The 21,260-nt window shown below is 35.1% G+C and overlaps 1 protein-coding gene across 4 annotated transcripts in view; it reads left to right on the forward strand.

Moving 5' to 3' along the window:
• TBCK (TBC1 domain containing kinase) overlaps positions 1 to 21,260 on the forward strand; it is a 225,574-nt gene that overhangs the window by 70,372 nt on the left and 133,942 nt on the right. For 3 of the 4 annotated variants that reach the window (XM_019416577.2, XM_019416570.2, XM_019416616.2), the window contains 6 exons: positions 4,078 to 4,219; positions 9,848 to 9,908; positions 13,090 to 13,151; positions 13,410 to 13,471; positions 14,283 to 14,431; positions 15,279 to 15,417. In XM_019416577.2, the coding sequence (XP_019272122.2) occupies positions 4,078 to 4,219; positions 9,848 to 9,908; positions 13,090 to 13,151; positions 13,410 to 13,471; positions 14,283 to 14,431; positions 15,279 to 15,417 (615 nt within the window). Of the gene's footprint in view, positions 1 to 208; positions 1,376 to 4,077; positions 4,220 to 9,847; positions 9,909 to 13,089; positions 13,152 to 13,409; positions 13,472 to 14,282; positions 14,432 to 15,278; positions 15,418 to 21,260 lie in introns of those variants that run through there. The other variant, XM_019416630.2, reaches the window with a different exon arrangement.

Genomic DNA, 21,260 nt, shown 5'->3' on the forward strand with positions numbered 1-21,260 from the left:
AATAATCTAATATCCTAGAATTGAAAAGGCCAGATAATTGTGCTCATGACTAAGTCTGATGATAAATGAAGAAAGGGTATGCACCTATCCAATAAGTAGGGCAGAATTCTACTCATTTTCATTTCTAAAGCTGTTTGTGTTTCTTTTAAAAAAAAATATTTTTTTCTTTTGAGAGAGAGAGATGGAGGGGCTGGGGAGGGACAGAGAGAGGGAGACACAGAATCTGAAGCAGGTTCCAAGCTCTGAGCTGTCAGCAGAGCCCAACATGGGGCTTGAACTCATAGACCACAAGATGATGACCTGAGCTGAAGTCAGACACTTAACCAACTGAGCCACCCAGAAGACCCTGTTTTTGTTTCTTTTGTTTATAGGCAGTAAGATTTAAATTTAGTACTTCTCAATATATCTGAAACTTATGTACTGTCTGCTTTTTAAATCACCTGTAAAGGGGCATCTGGGTGCTTCAGTCAGTTAGGTGTCCAACTCTTGATTTTGGCTGAGGTCATGATCTCATGGTTTGTGAGATCAAGCTCCACCTCGGGCTCTGTACTGTCACTGCAGAGTCTGCTTGGGATTCTCTCTCTTGCTTTCTCTCTGCCCCTCCCCTGTTCACACACACCCATCCTCACTCCCACTCTCAAAATAAACTTTTAAAAACTTGTCTGTAAGGTATTCTTAATGGACATTTTTTAAAGGAAATGTTATTTTTTTAGCACAAATTAACTGAGCATATCTTACATTTAAAATGTGTTGGTAGTTGCAGAGGATTTATAAAAGTGAATATGATACACAGATGCCCTCAAATTGTGGTTTTTTTGAAGGAGGGTAAATTTTTGTTTACTAAGTATTATAAACATAGAAAAAAACAAAACATAAAAATGGGTAGTATTACATATTGTGTATAGTCCATTACATACATATGAAACAAGTAAAATAAGTATCTTATAGTCATTAGAGAACCATAAAGATACAGATAAAATATCATGGGGATTCACTGAGAGAAGAAATAATTTCCATCTCAGCAAATCAACTTAAGGTTTTATGGAATTATTCATAAAATGAATTCATTAGAAAATTAAAGTTAGAAGTTTGACACATTTTATAGAGTATACTGTTTATAAAGGCTTTGTCTGTTTTTAAATGTTTTATTTTTGTGAGAGAGAGAAAGCACAAGCGGGAGAGACAGAGAAACTGAAGTGGGCTCTGTGCTGACCACAGAGAGCGGATATGGGGCTCAAACTCAGGAACACGAGATCATGACTTGAGCAAAGTTCGATGCTCAACCACTCAACCAACTGAGCCACCCTGGAGTTCTAAGGCTTTGTCTTTTTTATTAAATAAAATGGCTTACATTTTTGAGTTTAGAAGACAGAAGGTAGGTATTTTAGTCTGATAGGAAGATATTTTACACAATAATATGATTTTCTTACCAATTCCTTTATATTTGCTGTTGAATTTCCTGCTAAAACTTTTCCTGTACTTGGGGCATCTGGGTGGCTCAGTTGGTCAAGTGTCTGATTCTTAATTTTAGCTCAGGTCATGATCTCATGGTTTGTGGGTTTGAGCCCACATTGGGCTCTGCATTGACAGTGCAGAGTCTGCTTGGGATTCTTTCTCTCTCTCTCTCTCTCTCTCTCTCTCTCTCTCTCTCTCCCCCTCCCTCCCTAAATATTCAGATGGCTTAGGAAATCTATAAACATAATTTAATAGAGTATATATCAGTAATAATATATCAGAAGTAAAATTCAGTCATTTCTCCGGATTCTTACAAACATCTGATAGATTTAACATCACAACATTTTCATTAAATTTTTTTCTTAATAAAAAAGAACTATGTGAATACTTCCTTAATGTAGTGAAAATCATCCATTTATCTATATCTGCCTGTTATTAGAAAGAGAGACTGATCTCAACCCAAAGTTTTCAGGTTTTAAACAAAATATTTATTAACACCACTGTCATTTGACAATGTATTCCTGGTACTAATGAATGTAGTTGCACAAGGAAAAGAAATCAGATAAATATCAACAATGGAAAGAAGGTAAAATTATTATTTCTCAGTGAAATTACTAGAAACAAAAGTTCTAGGAATGCAAGGTTGGTTAAACATCAGGGAATCAATGTATTTAAACTCATTAGCATATAAATGAAAAGAATCATATGTTTTGTTTGTAATAAATACAGAAGAGGTATTCAAAACTTTTCAAAATTTATTCATGGTTAACACCAATAGAAATTTTTGTGCTAAGAGCTATAATGATAGAAAGGAGGAAACAAAACTGTTACTTTAAACAAATCAGGTAAGCACAACTGATTTGATTATCTACAAGACTACTCAAAAGAATTCTCCCATAAAAGATGAGGGTTTAGTGAGGTTGTAGATATAAAATTAATACAAAGAAATTACTTACAAATCAGCAAAATATATACAATACCTGATAAGAAACTAATCAGGTATGTTTAATATCTCTGTGAAAGAAACATAAATCCTTTTTAAAAGGCATTACAAAAGGCCAAAGTAAATATAGAGATATCGTGTTCATAGAGTGTTAGGGTCAGTATCAGAAAGATGCCAATTCTTCCCACCCTGTTCTACATTTGATCCAATTTCAATGAAAATTCCAGCTGTGTGTGTGTGTGTGTGTGTGTGTGTGTGTGTGTTTTAGAGAGAAACCTTGACAAGATAGTTTTATATATATGTAAAACTATATATATAATTATTTATATATGATATAAATATTAAGTTAATAATATTAATATATTATTATGATAATATTTAATTATTAATTAAGTTAATAATATAAATTATATGGGTCATTATTAAAAATATATAAATATATAAAAATTAAAAATAATTATAATAAGAATATAATATATATTATTTATATAATATACATTTATATATTATAAGTTAATATAAATAAGAACATTATTATATATTATTAATTAAATTATATGCTATACACAATTATATTTATTAAATATTAAATTAATAATATAAATAATAACTATATTATAACAATATTATTTAATTGTTAAATTAATAGTCTAAAACTATGATATAAATAATGTAAATATTAAATATAAAATTAAATAAAAGTACCTAGACACTCCTGCAGAGAAATTAAAAGATGTGTGTGTTTTGAGAGGATTTAATTTAGCAATATTGGCAATTATTTATGTAATGTTATAGAGTTAAAATAGTACAATGGTACAGTGTTAGGCAAGCTTACCAATGGAACAAAATAGGGAGCCAAGATGCATACCAACATATATGTAGAGATTTTATTTGTGGTAGAAACTGGTACTATGGACTACTTGGGGGGAAATAGGGTATCAATAAATAGAGTAGATCTCAATTGATTATCTGTGTAGGAATGAAACTTCCAAAATGTCCTTCACAGTTTGGTCAAATAAATTAAGTGCATCAATACAATGAAATTTTTCAGTTTTCAAAGAGAATGAGGCAAATCTACACTTATTTTTATAGAATGATCTCTAAAATGAACTCTAAGTGGAAAAACAAAGGTGTGCAGAGTAGTGTGTATAGTATGCTGCCCCAAGGAACATTGGTGATGGATGGTCAAGTTTATCTCTATATAAATATGTATGGGTGCCTGGAGTACAGAGAGTCTTACTTTTCAATGTATGTATTTTTAAAGATTTTGACATTCCGACTACTTAAAAGAATACATACTATTTTCAAAGATAAAATGTACTTTAAATAATAGGTATAGGGAGAAGACAGGTAGTAAGAAGGAAAGGAAAAACACCTGGAAACAGAATGCTGGAAGAAGGCATGTGTCAGAAAGAGAAGAAAACAAAGAGAAGAACTACAGCTTCAGAGAGACATAGTAGCTTTAAAATTATTTGAGACTCATACATATTTTCTCTTGATTCTAGACATGAAGACCTGTATTATGACGGTTAGTTTAGAATTCTTCCTTGCAAAGTTTGTTAATTTATTTTCCCTGGACTTTTACTTAGATCTTACCATACTGATTGTAAAAATGTAATATTACTTTTACCCCTTTGTAGTTTGTAGTAATTGTTCATTTATTTAATGTATCATTTTAGGTATCCATCATACTTGGCACCCGAGGTAATTGCACAAGGAATTGTCAAAAGCACTGATCATATGCCAAGTGAAAAACCATTGCCTTCTGGCCCCAAATCAGATGTGTGGTCTCTTGGAATAATTTTATTTGAGCTTTCTGTGGTATGTATAAAGAAATATTAAACTAAAAAGAAATTGTATGCTTATTAGAATAAGTTTTTTGGATAGGAAAGCTACTTAACCATGATACATTTTTGCTTTCTGGATTGACTAGGTATGAGGGAAAAACACATAAATCTATTTGACTTGTTAAAAAAATCCTGTTTGACAATTTATTTGCATATATTTTGGTATCTTTAGAAGTGTTTGTTTTGTACTTTTGCTAAATATGAAAAACTTACACCATACTAAGTGTAAAAAATTAAACAGTTCCAGAAATGTTTACTCTAAAGCTGCTTATACTCTTTGCATGCTCTCTCTCCATTCTGTGGTATTCTTTCTTCCCTAAATACCTTCTTGTCTCCTGTTCTCTTATATTTTCTAGAAGACTCACTTTGTAGTGGACTTATGTTTTATGAGACCTTTCCTAGATACCCTCTTTATTTATTAGGGCAAAGACTAAGCTGATATTAAAAAGAAAGAACTTAAAAATATAGTAGCTTAGAGAACATAGGTGTTTTTCTGCCTCTTGTAACACTCCACATCATGCAGAAATCCAGAATTTGGCTCTGTCAATCTCAAATGTCTGGTTTCCAAAGCCGATTTCTTTATCACCATGTTTAACCATAGGGAAGGAGAGGAGTGAGTTCATGGTACTGTCTTTAAGAAGATGATCTGGGTACCTGGGTGTCTCAGTCAATTGAGAATCCAGCTTTTGATTTTGGCTCAGGTCGTGATCTCATGGTTCATGAAATCAAGCCCTGCATTGGGCTCCGCACTGACAGTGCTGAGCCTGCTTGGGATTCTCCCTCTTCCCCTCTCTCTGCCCCTCTCCTCCTCATGTGCTTTCTCTCAAAATAAATAAATAAACATGAAAAATAATTTTTAAAAACAATGATCTAAAAGTGCAGATATCAACTCTACTTTTCATTGGTGACAGTTTACTTAAGTGGCTACGTTATAGGTACAAGGGAGACTAAGAAATGTAGTCTTTAGCTGGACACATAAATATTGAGGAAGAAGATGAGAATGAATTTAGAGGGACAAGAAACAGCCTGTCATGGCCAAGATGAAAATAATTTTGGAGAAACAACTAACAATCTGTCAATCCTAGTTCCAAATAACTGCCAGCATTAGGTCCTTATCTTCTTTGCTCTTCTATTATGACATGTGTCACATGTGCCTACTTTACTTGGACAATGAGATCTTTAGAAGCAGAAATTTTTCATCTATACTGTATAATTGTTGGAAAAATGAAATTATATATATATATATATATATAAAGTACTTAGTATAGTATGTTATATAGCAAATGGTCCCTGGATGTTATCTTTTATTATGATATTATAATATTTTATGATTAAGAAAAATATTTTATGATTAAAATCATAATATTCATAATAACATGGTAGTTTACCTGTTGGCACAGCTTTTTCTAAGGGAAAATACCAGATTTTCTGATTCTTTGCTATTCTCTGTCTAGACCATTTTACTTTTCATTGGTATGAAATAATGATAAATCTCATTGTTGTTTAAAATCATAGCCTAGGGGCACCTGGGTGGCTCAGTTGGTTAAGCATCCGACTTCGGCTCAGGTCATGATCTCATGGTTCGTGAGTTTGAGCCCCACATCAGGCTCTGTGCTGACAGCTCAGAGCCTGGAGCCTGCTTTGGATTCTGTGTCTCCCTCTCTCTGCCCCTTACCCACTCACACTCCGTCTCTCTCTCAAAAATAAATAAACATTAAAAAACTTTTTAAAAAGTCATAGCCTAAATGAAAAATCTTACTGAAATGTGAATGTGAAGTATATGGAAGTGTAAATTTCAAATGTACAACTTTTCCTTTTTATTATGTAACCTATATCTAAACTCTGTATTAATGATCAGGGTATATGTCCTATGAGTAATTCAGTTCAACAAATGTAGATGAGTATGTACTGTGTGTACAACATCATGACAAATGCAGCAAGAGATAAACTGTGTTTAAGACACATTGTCAAGAAGCTTATAATTTAATTCAAATCCATAAACTTAGAAGATAAACTCAGAAAAGCTATGTGAATTCCAAGAAAGGAAATATTCATTTCATAATAGGGACTTCATGACATTTTAAGTGATACTTAACGTTTACACAGTCTAGTTTTAGAATGGCATACTGAATATAAGCTTAAATCTTCCTACTTCACCAAAACTTTAGAATTGATATAAAATATTAAGATATAAATTAATAGCATACTAACAACTAAAAATGGAACTTTTGGTATGCTAAAAATCCTAGGAAATAGATGAGAGGCTATACCAAAGCCGTTTTGCTAGGAAGCTTTTACCATATCACCAGAAAGGCAATACAGCCACTGTGCCACCCAGAAGTTTTCATAGTCCAAAAGATGTATAGGAAAATTTGTATTAAGAGGTGAGAACATTTCTAAGAAATACCAAACACCTAAAACAATACATCTACAATATGATACATGCAATAAATACATACATCTACAATAAAAAGAAACAAGAAGAATTTACACCATTGAAAGGACTTTAAAATAAATGTACACGTTTTTTAGGAGATAAAGAAAACAATGCCATTTGTGAAACAATTATAGAAACTCTGAGTCAAGAACATTTGCTGAAAAGAACAAGAACCAGTTAAGGGTTTTAAGGAAAAAAAATGTAACTATTTTTTTTTTTTTAATTTTTTTTTCAACGTTTTTTATTTATTTTTGGGACAGAGAGAGACAGAGCATGAACAGGGGAGGGGCAGAGAGAGAGGGAGACACAGAATCGGAAACAGGCTCCAGGCTCCGAGCCATCAGCCCAGAGCCTGACGCGGGGCTCGAACTCATGGACCGCGAGATCGTGACCTGGCTGAAGTCGGACGCTTAACCGACTGCGCCACCCAGGCGCCCCAAAATGTAACTATTGAAATAAAGAACTAAAGAGATGGATCATAAGAAACTAGACACACTGAACATAGAAGATGAAGCTGAGTAATTCTCCCAGAATATGTCACAAAGAAAGAAGGAAGTTGAAAATATGAAAGAAATTTAAATTTTTTTTAAATGTTTATTTATTTTTGAGACAGAGACAGATCATGAACGGGGGAGGGTCAGAGAGACGGAGACACAGAATCTGAAACAGGCCCCAGGCTCTGAGCTGTCAGCACAGAGCCCGACACTGGGCTCAAACCCATGGACCGTGAGATCATGACCTGAGCCGAAGTCGGCCACTTAATCGACTGAGCCACCCAGGCGCCCAGTAGAAATTTTAAAAGACAGGGAAGATAGATCCAGATGTTCTAATAAGAAACCAAGACTAAAGCCCTTGGTTTCAAAGAACCCACTAATTACCTTGCAGGGAAAAAAAAATCACAACATACAACAACAAAAAAAACAACAACAAATACCTTGAAATCATATACTCTACTTTTAGAATAACCAATAATGAAATAATGAGTAACATTTATGGAGAACTTTTCAAAATAAGGTACTTTTCTAATCTCTTTACATCTATTATTTTAGTCAATACTCACACCAGTCTTACAAAATTTAATTATTATCTTTAGTTTACAGATCAGGAAATTGAGGTACAAAGAAATTAAGCAACCTGTCCTAGTTACACAATAGTAAGCACTTGAGCAAATTTGTACCCATCAACTATATGCAAAGCTGTACTCTTAACTAACACACCAAGCTTCCTTCACTAAGCTCTGATGTCTTTATCACTGTTAATGAGAAAATCTTCAAATGTGTCGGAGAGAAAAGACATACTACCTACCAAGAATGAGATTGGCATTAAACTTCTTAGTAGCTTGGAAGTAAGAAAGCAGTGGCATAATGCCATCAAAGTGCTGAGAGAAGTAATTTGAATTTTGAATTCTTTAATTCACAAAATTAACATTCAGGAGTGGGAATGAAATAAAGGATATATACAAAAATTTGATAGCCATGAAGAAAAAAAACTACTGGTAGGGAAATAACATGAGTCAAAGTCTGTATGCCTGAACAGGCAGAGTGTGCTCACTGTATTGCAAGTAATCAAATTGAACTGCTTCGTGTGTGTGCGTGTGTGTGTGTGTGTATGTGTGTGTGTGTATGTGTGTGTGTGTGTGTGTGTTCATCATACGTAGATAAATAGTAAGCACTTAGATTGAAAAGATATATTGGAGCCATATCCTAGAAGACTTTGATTGCTGAATTGAGAAGTTTATATTTAGTTATATATGGTATGGAGGACCATTTAAAGTTTTTAAATAAGATATTGATAAAGTCAAACCTGCATATCTAGAAGATTAATAAGATAGTAGTGTAAGAAATTGAGACAGGAATGGCAACTTTTTCTTTCAATGATCTCTCCACCTGTAGTTCTAATTTCATAAATGTTTAAGAAAGTTTTTGCTCTCTCTTTCTTAAAAAAGAAGTTTTTTTTTTTCTCCACGTAAAGACCAAGGTATATTCTTAAGCCTTTTCTTCCTTTTTTAAAATGTTTAGTTGTTTATTTTGAGAGAGAGAGAGAGTGCACAAGCAGGGAAAGGGCAGAGAGAGAGGAGAGAGAGAATCCCAAGCAGGCTCCTCACTCAGCGCTGAGCCCAATGTGGGGTTCAATCTCATGACTGTGAGATCATGACCTGAGCTGAAATCAATAGTCGGATGTTCAACCAACTGAGCTACCCAGGCACCCTGTAAGCCTTTCCCTCTAAGTCTACTTAAAGAATCCTATAAGTTTAATTTGTTTATGATAAAGGAAACATAATTACCAACATTTATGAAGGCATTTCTGTGTGCAATAAATGCCAAGCACTTTTTCATACATTGTATAATCCTCATTGCAACCTGTGTATCATATACAGTTAATATTCCAGTTTTATAAATGAGAAAAGTAAAACTTCAAGTGGTTGAGTAATTTGCCCAAGTTATATAACTTGTGGTTGAAAGTCCAATTTGGCACACGAATGCTCAACACATAATTGTTGAAGTTTTAAGTGATTTCAGACTATGTCAAGCAGCAACCCCCAACCTCCCCTACCCCCCCCCCGCCCCCCGCCCAGAAGCTGACTAATAAGAAAACAACTAAAATACAATGTATGTGTCTTAAAATAAATGTACCAGGTGCTATGGGAGCACAAAGGATGGTTGTCTAATTCATTGTGGGAGGAAGGAATATCATGGAATGTTTCTTAATGGAGACAACAGATTACCTGGATTTCATACGATATATAAGTAAGAATTAGTTAGGTAAATGTAAGGATAATATGACTCTTTCCAAGGGGCCATTTTGGTCTCAAATGTAAGGATAATATGACTCTTTCCAAGGGGCCATTTGGAATCAAATAAGACTCCCTGTGTCCTGGAATCTCTCTAGACAACCAGGTATATGTAGGTCTCTAAAATGAGGAATGCTTGAGACCAAATAAGAATGTAATTGATCCTTAGATATGTGAAATGTTTAAATGTTAAACCAATGATTCTTCTTTAATGGAGCTAACTCTAAAATCTAAAAGTCAAAACCTCTGAAGAGAAAAAGAGGTACCTGAGAAAATCATTTTCAGCTCTGGGGAAAAAAAAAAAAATACCTTCCTGAAGAATGATGTAAATGTTAACACAAATTTCTTCAAATTTCTTTTCCTATTTTATTTAGGGAAGAAAATTATTTCAAAGCTTGGATATTTCTGAAAGACTAAAATTTTTGCTTACATTAGGTAAGTGTCTCACAATGGATTATTTTTCAAATATAAATATTATCTTTTGTGACTTTTAGTAAGCATACACAATAATGTGTTCTAAAATAGTGAATACACTGAAATATCCTGACTTTTTAAATTTTCTAATGATCAGTGGTAAGCATTAACAGTACAAACTTAAGAAGTGCTTTCTGAAATATTTTAGTGTTTTCCTTATTCATTACGGAATTATAATGTAGATAGATATTATCTTAGCTTCGTGATCTAGCCAAGTAAACTAAGTTGTGAAATCAAAAAATGAGAATATAAAGTTATACTTCTCTGTAGCAGTTTACCTTCTGATAATATATCTTAAATTTTGAGCTTTCTGTTTGATGAATCATGTGTGAATAATGACTGGGAAGAATGTTTATTTTTTCTTTTAACAAGCTCATTTATTTTACATGTATATTAGATCCTAATGTTTTAATTCAAGTTTACAAAAATTTATGTAATCTATTTTAGAGTGGAATAAATTAAGCATGTGTGGTAATAAAGGAGAGAAAAACAGTGATAGAGCACTTTATATGAAAGAGTGACAGATTGCTGTCCAGGTTAATAGGGTTTGTAAGTAAGAATATATATATAGAAAAGTGTTAATAAATATTGAATAATAATGAATTATAAATATAACTGCATTAAATTTTACCATATTTACAACATTTAATTTAAACAATTGATAATAAGACTATTAAAGAGTCTTAGAGATTTCTTAATATGGTCTACAAACTAAACTTATACTTTATTATTTTTTAATATATATTTAATGTTTATTTGTATTTTGAGAGAGAGCGGGAGCACACATGCAAATGGGGGAGGGGCAGAGAGAGAGGAAGAGAGAGAATCCCAAGCAGACTCCACCCTGACAGCATGGAGTCTGATGCAGGGCTGGATCCCACAAACTGAACTGTGAGATCATGACCTGAGTGAAATCAAGAGCCGGGCACTTAAGTGACTGAGCCACTCAGGTGCCCTGAACTCTATTTTTTTTTTTGCTAAGTCCAGTGTAGTTAACATACAGTGTTAAACTGTTTCAGGTATACAATATAGTGATTAAGCAATTCTGTATATTACTCAGTGCTCATCATGATAAATATACTCTTAATCCTTTTCCTCTGTTTTCATCTGTCCTCCCACCTACCTCCCCTCTGGTAATTATCAGAGTTCAGTTCCCAGTTAATCTGATAGATAAGAAAAGCAGCATTAATTCCCCTCTGGGAACCATCAGTCTGTTCTCTATACTAAGAGTCTGTTTTGTTTTGTTTTACTTGTCTCTTTTTTTTCTTCATTTGTTTGGTTTCTTAAATTCTACATATGAGTGAAATCATGGTATTTGTCTTTCTCTGACTTGTTTCACATAGCATTGTATTCTCTAGATCCATCCACATTGTGGCAAATGGCAAGATTCCATTCTTTTTTATGGCTGATATTACATTGTGTATATATACACCACATCTTTGTTATCCATTCATTTATTGATGGACACTTGGGCTGCATCCATAATCTGGCTCTTATAAATAATACCGCAATAAGATAGGGATGCATATATTTTTTTGAATTAGTGTTTTCATATTCTTTGGGTAAATACCCAATACTGGGATTACTAAATCATATGGTACTTTTATTTTTAATTTTCTGAGAAACCTTCATGCTGTTTTCCACAGTGGCTGTACCAGTTTGCATTGCACCAACAGTGCACAAGAGTTCCTTTTTTCCACATCTTTGCCAACACTTGTTGTTTCTTCTGATTTTGATTTTAGCCATTCTGACTGGTATGCAGTAATACCTCATTGTGGTTTTGCTTTGTATTTCCCTGATAACAGTGATATTGAGCATTTTTCTTGTGTCTCCATTGGCCATCTGTGTGTCTTCTTGAAGAAATGTCTGTTCATGTCTTCTCCCCAGTTTTCTAATTGGATTTTTTTTTTTTTGGTGTTGAATTGTATAAGTTCTTTTTTTAATTATTTTATTTTACTTAAATTCCAGGATAGTTAACATACAGGGTATATTAGTTTCAGGTGTACAATATAGTGATCCAAGATTTGTGTAAGTTCTTTATATGTTTTGGATACTAACCCTTTATCAGATAGATCATTTGCAAAAATCTTCACCCATTCAATAGATTGTCTTTTATTTTTGTTAATTACTTCCTTCACTGTGCAGAGCTTTTTATTTTAATGTAGTGTCCCAATAGTTTATTTTGGCTTTTGTTTCCCTTGCCTCAGGAGACATATCTAGAAAGATGTGCTTCAGCCGATATCACACAAATTCCTGCCTATCTTCTCTTCTATAATTTTTATGGTTTCAGGTCTCACATTTAGGTCATTAATCTGGTTTTAGTTTATTTTTCTATATGGTGTGAGAAAGTGGTCCCGTTTCATTCTTTTGCATTTAGCTGTTCAGTTTTCCCAACATTTTTTCCCATTTCATATTCTTGCCTCCTTTGTCAAAGACTAATGGGCCATGTAAGCATGAGTTTATTTCTGGGCTCTCTATTCTTTTTCACTGATATGTGTCTGCTTTTGTGCCAGTATCATATTGTTTTGATTACTACAGCTTTGTTACTACAAAAAAAAATGAAATCTTGAAATCTAGGATTATGACACCCCCTAGGTTTGTTCTTCTTTTTTCAGATTGTTTTGACTATTCAGGGTCTTTTGTAGCTCCATACAGATTTTAGGATTATTTGTTCTAGTTCTGTGAAAAATGCTGTAGGTATTTTGATAGGGATTGTAAAAATTTGTACTATAAATCCTTAGAGATGTGTGTACATTCTCCAAATTGTATATATACAAAAGAGTAGTGTGTGTGTGTGTGTGTGTGTGTGTGTGTGTGTGTGTGTGTGTATGTATATATTACATGTACAGGAAGAAGAGAGCAAGAGAGAGAGAACATGAGAATCTTCATTTTGAATCACTGCTTTATTTCACTTTTTAAGCTACTATCTTTCAGTATCTGTAATTCAGTTAATATTTAGTGTTTAAAGTATTTTTATCAAAACCTGTAAGGAAACATGTAAGGACAAAGTCACAAGCTTCTTAATATTCCAAGTTCCAAAGCTGCATAACACATTTTTTAAAAAAATATCAGAGTTCAGTTCCCATTTAATCTGATAGATAAGAAAAGCAGCATTAATTCATACAGTTTTTTTGTGTTATAGATTGCGTAGATGACACTATAATAGTTCTGGCTGAAGAACATGGTTGTCTGGACATTATAAAGGTTTGGCATTAATCTGTTATTGAAAATTGATGTATTCTGTATACTTGGGATCTAACAGCAAACTATTTTAAAGCTATATGTATTTCTTTTCAGATAATTTGCTTTTTTATAGAGTGACAATCTAATGTAAATTAGTATAAAGTCCAAATAAAGAATCTTTAGAAAAACTCAAAGTGCTCTAGAATAGTAAACATTTGAGTAAAATGTATTTTTTAAATGGGTCATTTTAAATAATTCTTTTCTCTTTTTATTTACCAGGACCTTCCTGAAAATGTGATAGATCTTTTGAAGAAGTGTCTCACCTTCCACCCTTCCAAGAGGTTGATATTATTATTAAGACTTTGAGATTATACTGAGATCTTGAATATATAAATAGTTGTGGGTTTTTTCTTTCCTTTCCTTTTCTTTTCTTTTCTTTTCTTTTCTTTTTTTTTTTTTTTTTTTTTTTAAGAGAGAGAGAATGGGGAGGGAGAGAGAGAGAGGGAGAGAGGTAGAACAAATCTTAGGCAGGCTCCACACCCAACACAGAGCCTGATGCAGGAGTCGATCTCATGAGTGTGAAATCATGACCTGAGCCAAAATCAAGAGTCGAACATTCAACCGACTGAGCCACCCAAATGCCCTGATGTACAAGTAGTTGTGGTTTTTTATTAGTTATTATACTAATGGATTAAATAAGAATATTTGCATACATATAGGAATACAAAATTGATATTAGTATCATAACTATTAGCTATGGCTCTAATGTATATTAATAAAAGGAGAAAAATTATTAGTTTAGATGATTATTAGTTTAGAATTTTAATTAAGATATTCAGTAAAGGAAGCACATAATAGTCAAGATAAAAGTTAAAAAATGGAGAAGCTTATATATAATCTTTGATAGATCATAAGGTACAAAAAGCACAATATGGGGGAAAATTCAGCATTTACTTATAGTCACTTTTTATATAAAAGTATACATCAAGATTCTGCTAAGGAGAGTTTTATTATTATTTTCTTTACTTATGATGTATTTAAGACTTTTAACTATTCCTTTAACTTTTTAAAACATCCTCTTGAATGTGTGCCATTATTCTAGCAGATTTTTAATGACTTCATTCATACTCTGTGTTTTAAATTTTTCTCAAGGCCAACTGCAGATGAATTAATGCAGGACAAGGTATTCAGTGAAGTGTCACCGTTATATACTCCCTTTACCAAACCTGCCAGTCTGTTTTCATCTTCTCTAAGATGTGCTGATTTAACTCTGCCTGAGGATATCAGCCAGCTGTGTAAAGGTAATGATAGATAAGACAGAAAATAATATAAGCCTTATTTTTAAAGGAAGTATCCTTACTATATTTTCAGTTTTATGTTTATCAAATATATATATAATTATATATGTGTATATTATAGTTATATAACTGCTATTCACGTAGCATTTTTTTTAAGTTTATTTATTTATTTTCAGAGAGAGAGAAAATGAGTGGAGCAGGGGCAGAGAAAGAGGGGGACAGAGAATCTGAAGCAGGCTCCATGTTGACAGCAGAGAGCCCAATGCAGGGCTCAAATTCATGAACCATGAGATCATGACCTGAGCTGAGGTCGGACACTTAACTGACTGAGCCACTCAGGCACCCCACCCCCATATAACATTCATACCAAATGGAGAGGCAGATAAACATTTATTTACTATTATTAATAAGGGTCAGTATGAACATAGTACAGTGGAATCATATCCTGCTTGAGACATCAAGAAAAGCTCTTCAGAAGAGGCAGCTATTGCCTCAAGATACGAAGGATGGGATAGTTTGTGTTAGTTACCCACACAAGTTGCCATTTTTGGCCTGTATCCCTTTCCCACAGAACCCGATATATCTGATACATGTATGGAATATATATCCCATATATCTCTGATATAGAAGGTAAAAATTCCACTCTTCTTCTCAGAGTAACTGAATGTACATTCAATGTGTATATCCTCATTTCATCCTTTGTGCATTGTATAGTATGAATCTTCTAAAGCGACTCATACTGTGTTCTTCAATTAGTATTTGTTGAGAATGTCAGCTATTATTGCCTATTGCCTTTTAATAAAAACAGAAAGTGTGAGAGCTATGATTCTTTTCCATTTTCCATTAATAGATGTAAACAGTGATTACCTGGCAGAAAGATCTATTGAAGAAGTATATTACCTTTGGTGTTTAGCTGGAGGTGACTTGGAGAAGGAGCTTGTCAACAAGGAAATCATTCGATCCAAACCACCTATCTGCACACTTCCCAAGTAAGGAAAGAAAGCTTCTCTTGGAAATGAAAAAAATTTGATACTAACATTTTTTTTTAATTTGGGATTTTTTTTGGTAGACATTCCAGCTAAGTAATTATGAAAGCAATTGGAAGTCAATACCTTGTTTTCTTGACTGGAGCTTCTAATTGCAGAATTCCCATTAATATTTTATTATTTTTAATAAGTACTATTTTTAAAAAAATAATTTGCCCTATGATCTATTTGACATAACCCTATTATCATAGAATATCTTGCAATAATTGATGTTCAATAAATGAAAAATGTAGACGTCAGAAAGAATAGTAATATTCAAGGCTTAGATTCCACCTACATCTGCCTAAATAACCCAGAAAACCGCTGGAAGACTAGTAGAATGGACTCTCAGGAGCCAAGCATAGACAAGAGGCCCATGGAAGACGGTAGGAAGGGCGGAGAGGTGGTGCATGCTACACGGACTGGCGGGAGGGAGCCTGGGCGGTGGAAGGGCAGCCCGCCAGGCAAGATGGAACCCCGAGTCTGGCTTGCAAAAGCAGAGGGGCCGGACTGGGTGAGTTCTGACAGCCAGCGGGACTTAACATCTGGAATATTATAAGTCAACAGCCTTGCTCAGAGAGCGGGAGGGAGAGGTGTTGAGCTCCAGAAGATAGAGCTCAGTTTGGCAGGGAACAAAGGCGCTGGGAAGCGCCATCTCCCTCTCCCATACCCCAGCCAAAACCCCAGAAGGAACCAGTTACCGTCACCGAACGTGCTTGCACCACACAAACACCCAACACTGGGCTCCTGTGGATCCATCCCTCCGACGGGTCAGCCAGCCTGCCTCCCTCCCGGTGCTTCAGGGCCCCTCCTACAGGGGACCACCGTGGGCAAAGTGACCTAAGCCTGCCCCTCCCGCCCCTGTGCACCTTGCCGATCCACCCTGGCTAATAGGCCAGTTCCCATCAAAGCAGCACCACAAGCCTGGCAGTGTGCAAGTAGCCCAGACAGGGGCCATACCACTCCACAGTGAGTCCTGCCCCTGGGAGAGGGGAAGATAAGGTACACACCAGTCTGACTGTGGCCCCAGCGGTGGGCTGGGGACAGACATCAGGTCGGACTGCGGCCCCACCCACCAACACAAGTTACTCCAGACAGCACAGGGGAAGTGCCCTGCAGTTCTGCGCCACCCCAGGGACTATCCAAAATGACAAAATAGAAGAACTCTCCTCAAAAAAACTCCAGGAAGTAGAGACATCTAACGAATTGATCAAAAACGATTTAAGCAATATAACAGAACATGAATTTACAATAATAGTCATAAAATTAATAGCTGGGCTTGAGAAAAGTATAGAGGACAGCAAAGAATCTATTGCTACAGAGATCAAGGGACTAAGAAATAGTCATGAGAGCTAAAAAAAAAATGCTATAAATGAGGTGCAAAATAAAAATGGAGGCAACTACAGCTCAGATTGAAGTGGCAGAGGAGAGAATAGGTGAATTAGAAGATAAAATTATGGAAAAAGAGGAAGCTGAGAAAAAGATAAAAAAAATCCAGGAGTTTGAGGGGAGAATTAGAGAACTAAGTGATGCAATGAAATGGAACAATATCCGTATAATAGGAATTCCAAAAGAGGAAGAGAGAGAGAAAGGGGCTGAAGGTGTACTTGAACAAATCATAAATGAGAACTTCCCTGATCTGGGGAAGGAAAAAGGCATTGAAATCCAAGAGGCACAGAGAACTCCCTTCAGATGTAACTTGAATCCATCTTCTGCATGGCATATCATAGTGAAACTGGCAAGATACAAGGATAAAGAGAAAATTTTGAAAGCAGCTAGGGATAAACACGCTCTAACGTATAAAGGGAGACCGATAAAACTAGTGACAGACCTATCTACTGAAACTTGGCAGGCCAGAGAGGAATGGCAGGAAATCTTCAATGTGATGAACAGAAAAATATGCAGCCGAGAATCCTTTATCCAGCAAGTCTGTCATTTAGAATAGAAGGAGAGCTAAAGGTCTTCCCAAACAAAAACTGAAGGAATTCGTCACCACTAAACCAGCCCTACAAGAGATCCTCAGGGGGATCCTGTGAGACAAAGTACCAGAGACATTGCTACAAGCATGAAACCTACGGACATCACAATGACTCTAAACCCATATCTTTCCATAATAACACTGAATGTAAATGGACTAAATGAGCCAACCAAAAGACATAGGGTATCAGAATGGATAAAAAAACAAGACCCATCTGTTTGCTGTCTACAAGAGACTCATTTTAGACCGGAGGACACCTTAGGATTGAAAGTGAGGGGATGGAGAACTATCTATCATGCTACTGGAAGTCAAAAGAAAGCTGGAATACCCATACCTATATCAGACAAACTAGACTTTAAAGGCTGTAACAAGAGATGAAGAAGGGCATTATATAATAATTACAGGGTCTATCCATCAACAAGAATTAACAATTATAAATGTCTATGCGCCAAATACGGGAGCCCCCAAATATATAAAACAATTACTCACAAACATAAGCAACCTTATTGATAAGAATGTGGTCATTGCAGGGGACTTTAACACCCCACTTACAGAAATGGATAGATCATCTAGACACATGGTCAATAAAGAAACAAGGGTCCTGAATGATACATTGGATCAGAAGGACTTGACAGATATATTTAGAACTCTGCATCCCAAAACAACAGAATATACTTTCTTATCAAGTGCACATGAACATTCTCCAAGATAGATCACATACTGGGTCACAAAACAGCCCTTCATAAGTATACAAGAATTGAGATCATACCATGCATACTTTCAGACCACAATGCTATGAAGCTTGAAATCAACCACAGGAAAAAGTCTGGAAAACCTCCAAAAGCATGGAGGTTAAAGAACACCCTACTAAAGAATGAATGGGTCAACCAGGCAATTAGAGAAGAAATTAAAAAATATATGGAAACAAACGAAAATGAAAATACAACAATCCAAACACTTTGGGATGCAGCAAAGGCAGTCCTGAGAGGAAAATACATTGCAATCCAGGCCTATCCCAAGAAACAAGAAAAATCCCAAATACAAAATCTAACAGCACACCTAAAGGAAATAGAAGCAGAACAGCAAAGACACCCCATACCCAGCAGAAGAAGAGAAATAATAAATATCAGAGCAGAAATAAACAATATAGAGTCTTAAAAAACAGTAGAGCAGATCAATGAAACCAAGAGTTGGTTTTTTGAAAAAATAAACAAAATTGATAAACCTCTAGTCAGGCTTCTCAAAAAGAAAAGGGAGATGACCCAAATAGATAAAATCATGAATGGAAATGGAATTATTACAACCAATCTCTCAGAAATACAAGCAGTTATCAGGTAATACTATGAAAAATTATATGCCAACAAACTGGACAACCTGGAAGAAATGGACAAATTCCTAAACACCCACATACTTCCAAAACTCAAACAGGAAGAAATAAAAAACTTGAACAGACCCATAACTGGCAAAAAAATTGAATCAGTTATCAAAAATCTTCCAACAAATAAGAGTCCAGGACCAGATGGCTTCCCTGGGGAATTCTACCAGACATTTGAAGCAGAGATAATACCTATCCTTCTCAAGCTGTTCCAAAAAATAGAAAGGGAAGGAAAACTTCCAGACTCATTCTATGAAGCCAGAATTACTTTGATTCCTAAACCAGACAGAGACCCAGTAAAAAAAGAGAACTACAGACCAATATCCTGATGAATATGGATGCAAAAATTCTTAATAAGATACTAGCAAATCGAATTCACCAGCATATAAAAAGAATTATTCACCATGATCAAGTGGGGTTCATTCCTGGGCTGCAGGGCTGCTTCAACATTCACAAATCAATCAATGTAATACATCCCATCAATAAAAGAAAAGATAAGAACCATATTATCCTGTCAATCGATGCAGAAAAAGCATTTGACAAAATTCAGCATGCTTTCTTAATAAAAGCCCTCGAGAAAGTCGGGATAGGAGGAACATACTTAAATATCATAAAAGCCATTTATGAAAAGCCCACAGCTAATATCATCCTCAATGGGGAAAAACAGAGCTTTCCCCCTGAGATCAGGAACATGACAGGGATGTCCACTCTCACCGCTGTTGTTTAACATAGTGTTGGAAGTGCTAGCATCAGCAAACAGACAACAAAAGGAAATCAAAGGCATCAAAATTGGCAAAGATGAAGTCAAGGTTTCACTTTTTGCAGATGGCATGATACTATACATGGAAAACTCGATAGACTCCACCAAAAGTCTGCTAGAACTGATACATGAATTCAGCAAAGTTGCAGGATACAAAATCAATGTACAGAAATCAGTTGCATTCTTATACACTAATAATGAAGCAACAGAAAGACAAATAAAGAAACTGATCCCATTCACAATTGCACCAAGCATAAAATACCTAGGAATAAACCTAATCGAAGATGTAAAAGATCTGTATGCTGAAAACTATAGAAAGCTTATGAAGGAAATTGAAGAAGATATAAAGAAATGGAAAAACATTCCGTGCTCATGGGTTGGAAGAATAAATATTGTTAAAATGTCAATACCACCAAAGCTATCTACACATTCAATGCCATCCCAATCAAAATTGCACCAGCATTCTTCTTGAAGCTAGAACAAGCAATCCTAAAATTTGTATGGAACCATAAAAGACCCCGAATAGCCAAAGTAATTTTGAAGAAGACCAAAGCAGGAGGCATCACAATCCCAGACTTTAGCCTCTACTACAAGGCTGTCATCATCAAGACAGCATGGTATTGGCACAAAAACAGACACATAGACCAATGGAATAGAATAGAAACCCCAGAATTAAACCCACAAAAGTACGACCAACTAATCTTTGACAAAGCAGGAAAGAATATCCAATGGAAAAAAGACAGTCTTTTTAACAAATGGTGCTGGGAGAACTGGACAGCAACATGCTGAAGGATGAAACTACACCACTTTCTTACAGCATTCACAAAATAAACTCAAAATGGATGAAGGACCTGAGTGTGAGACAGGAAACCATCAAAACCCTAGAGGAGAAAGCAGGAAGAAACCCCTCTGACCTCAGCGGCAGCAATTTCTTACTTGACACATCCCCAAAGGCAAGGGAATTAAAAGCAAAAATGAACTATTGGGACCTCATGAAGATAAAAAGCTTCTGCACAGCAAAGGAAACAATCAACAAAACTAAAAGGCAACCGACAGAATGGGAAAAGATATTTGCAAATGACCTATCAGGTAAAGGGCTGGTATCCAAAATCTATAAAGAACTCACCAAACTCTACACCCGAAAAACAAATAATCCAGTGAAAAAATGGGCAGAAGATGTGATTAGGCACTTTTCTAAAGAAGACATCCAGATGGCCAACAGGCACATGAAAAGATGCTCAACATCGTTCCTCATCAGGGAAATACAAATCAAAACCACACTCAGATAACCACCTCACACCAGTCAGAATGGCTAAAATGAACAAATCAGGAGGCTATTGATGCTGGAGAGGATATGGAGAAACGGGAACCCTCTTGCACTATTGGTGGGAATGCAAACTGGTGCAGCCGATCTGGAAAACAGTGTGGAGTTTCCTCAAAAAATTAAAAATAGGTCTACTCTATGACCCAGCAGTAGCACTGCTAAGAATTTACCCAAGGGATACAGGAGTGCTGATGCATAGGGGCACTTGCACCCCAATGTTTATAGCAGCACTTTCAACAATAGCCAAATTATGGAAAGAGCCTAAATGTCCATCAAGTGATGAACAGATAAAGAAATTGTGGTTTATATACACAATGGAATACTATGTGGCAATGAGAAAGAATGAAATATGGCCTTTGTAGCAACGTGG

Source organism: Panthera pardus, unplaced genomic scaffold, assembly GCF_024362965.1.
Source record: "Panthera pardus isolate Hobbes unplaced genomic scaffold, ASM2436296v1 HiC_scaffold_13, whole genome shotgun sequence".
In the NCBI taxonomy this organism is placed as follows: domain Eukaryota; kingdom Metazoa; phylum Chordata; class Mammalia; order Carnivora; family Felidae; genus Panthera; species Panthera pardus.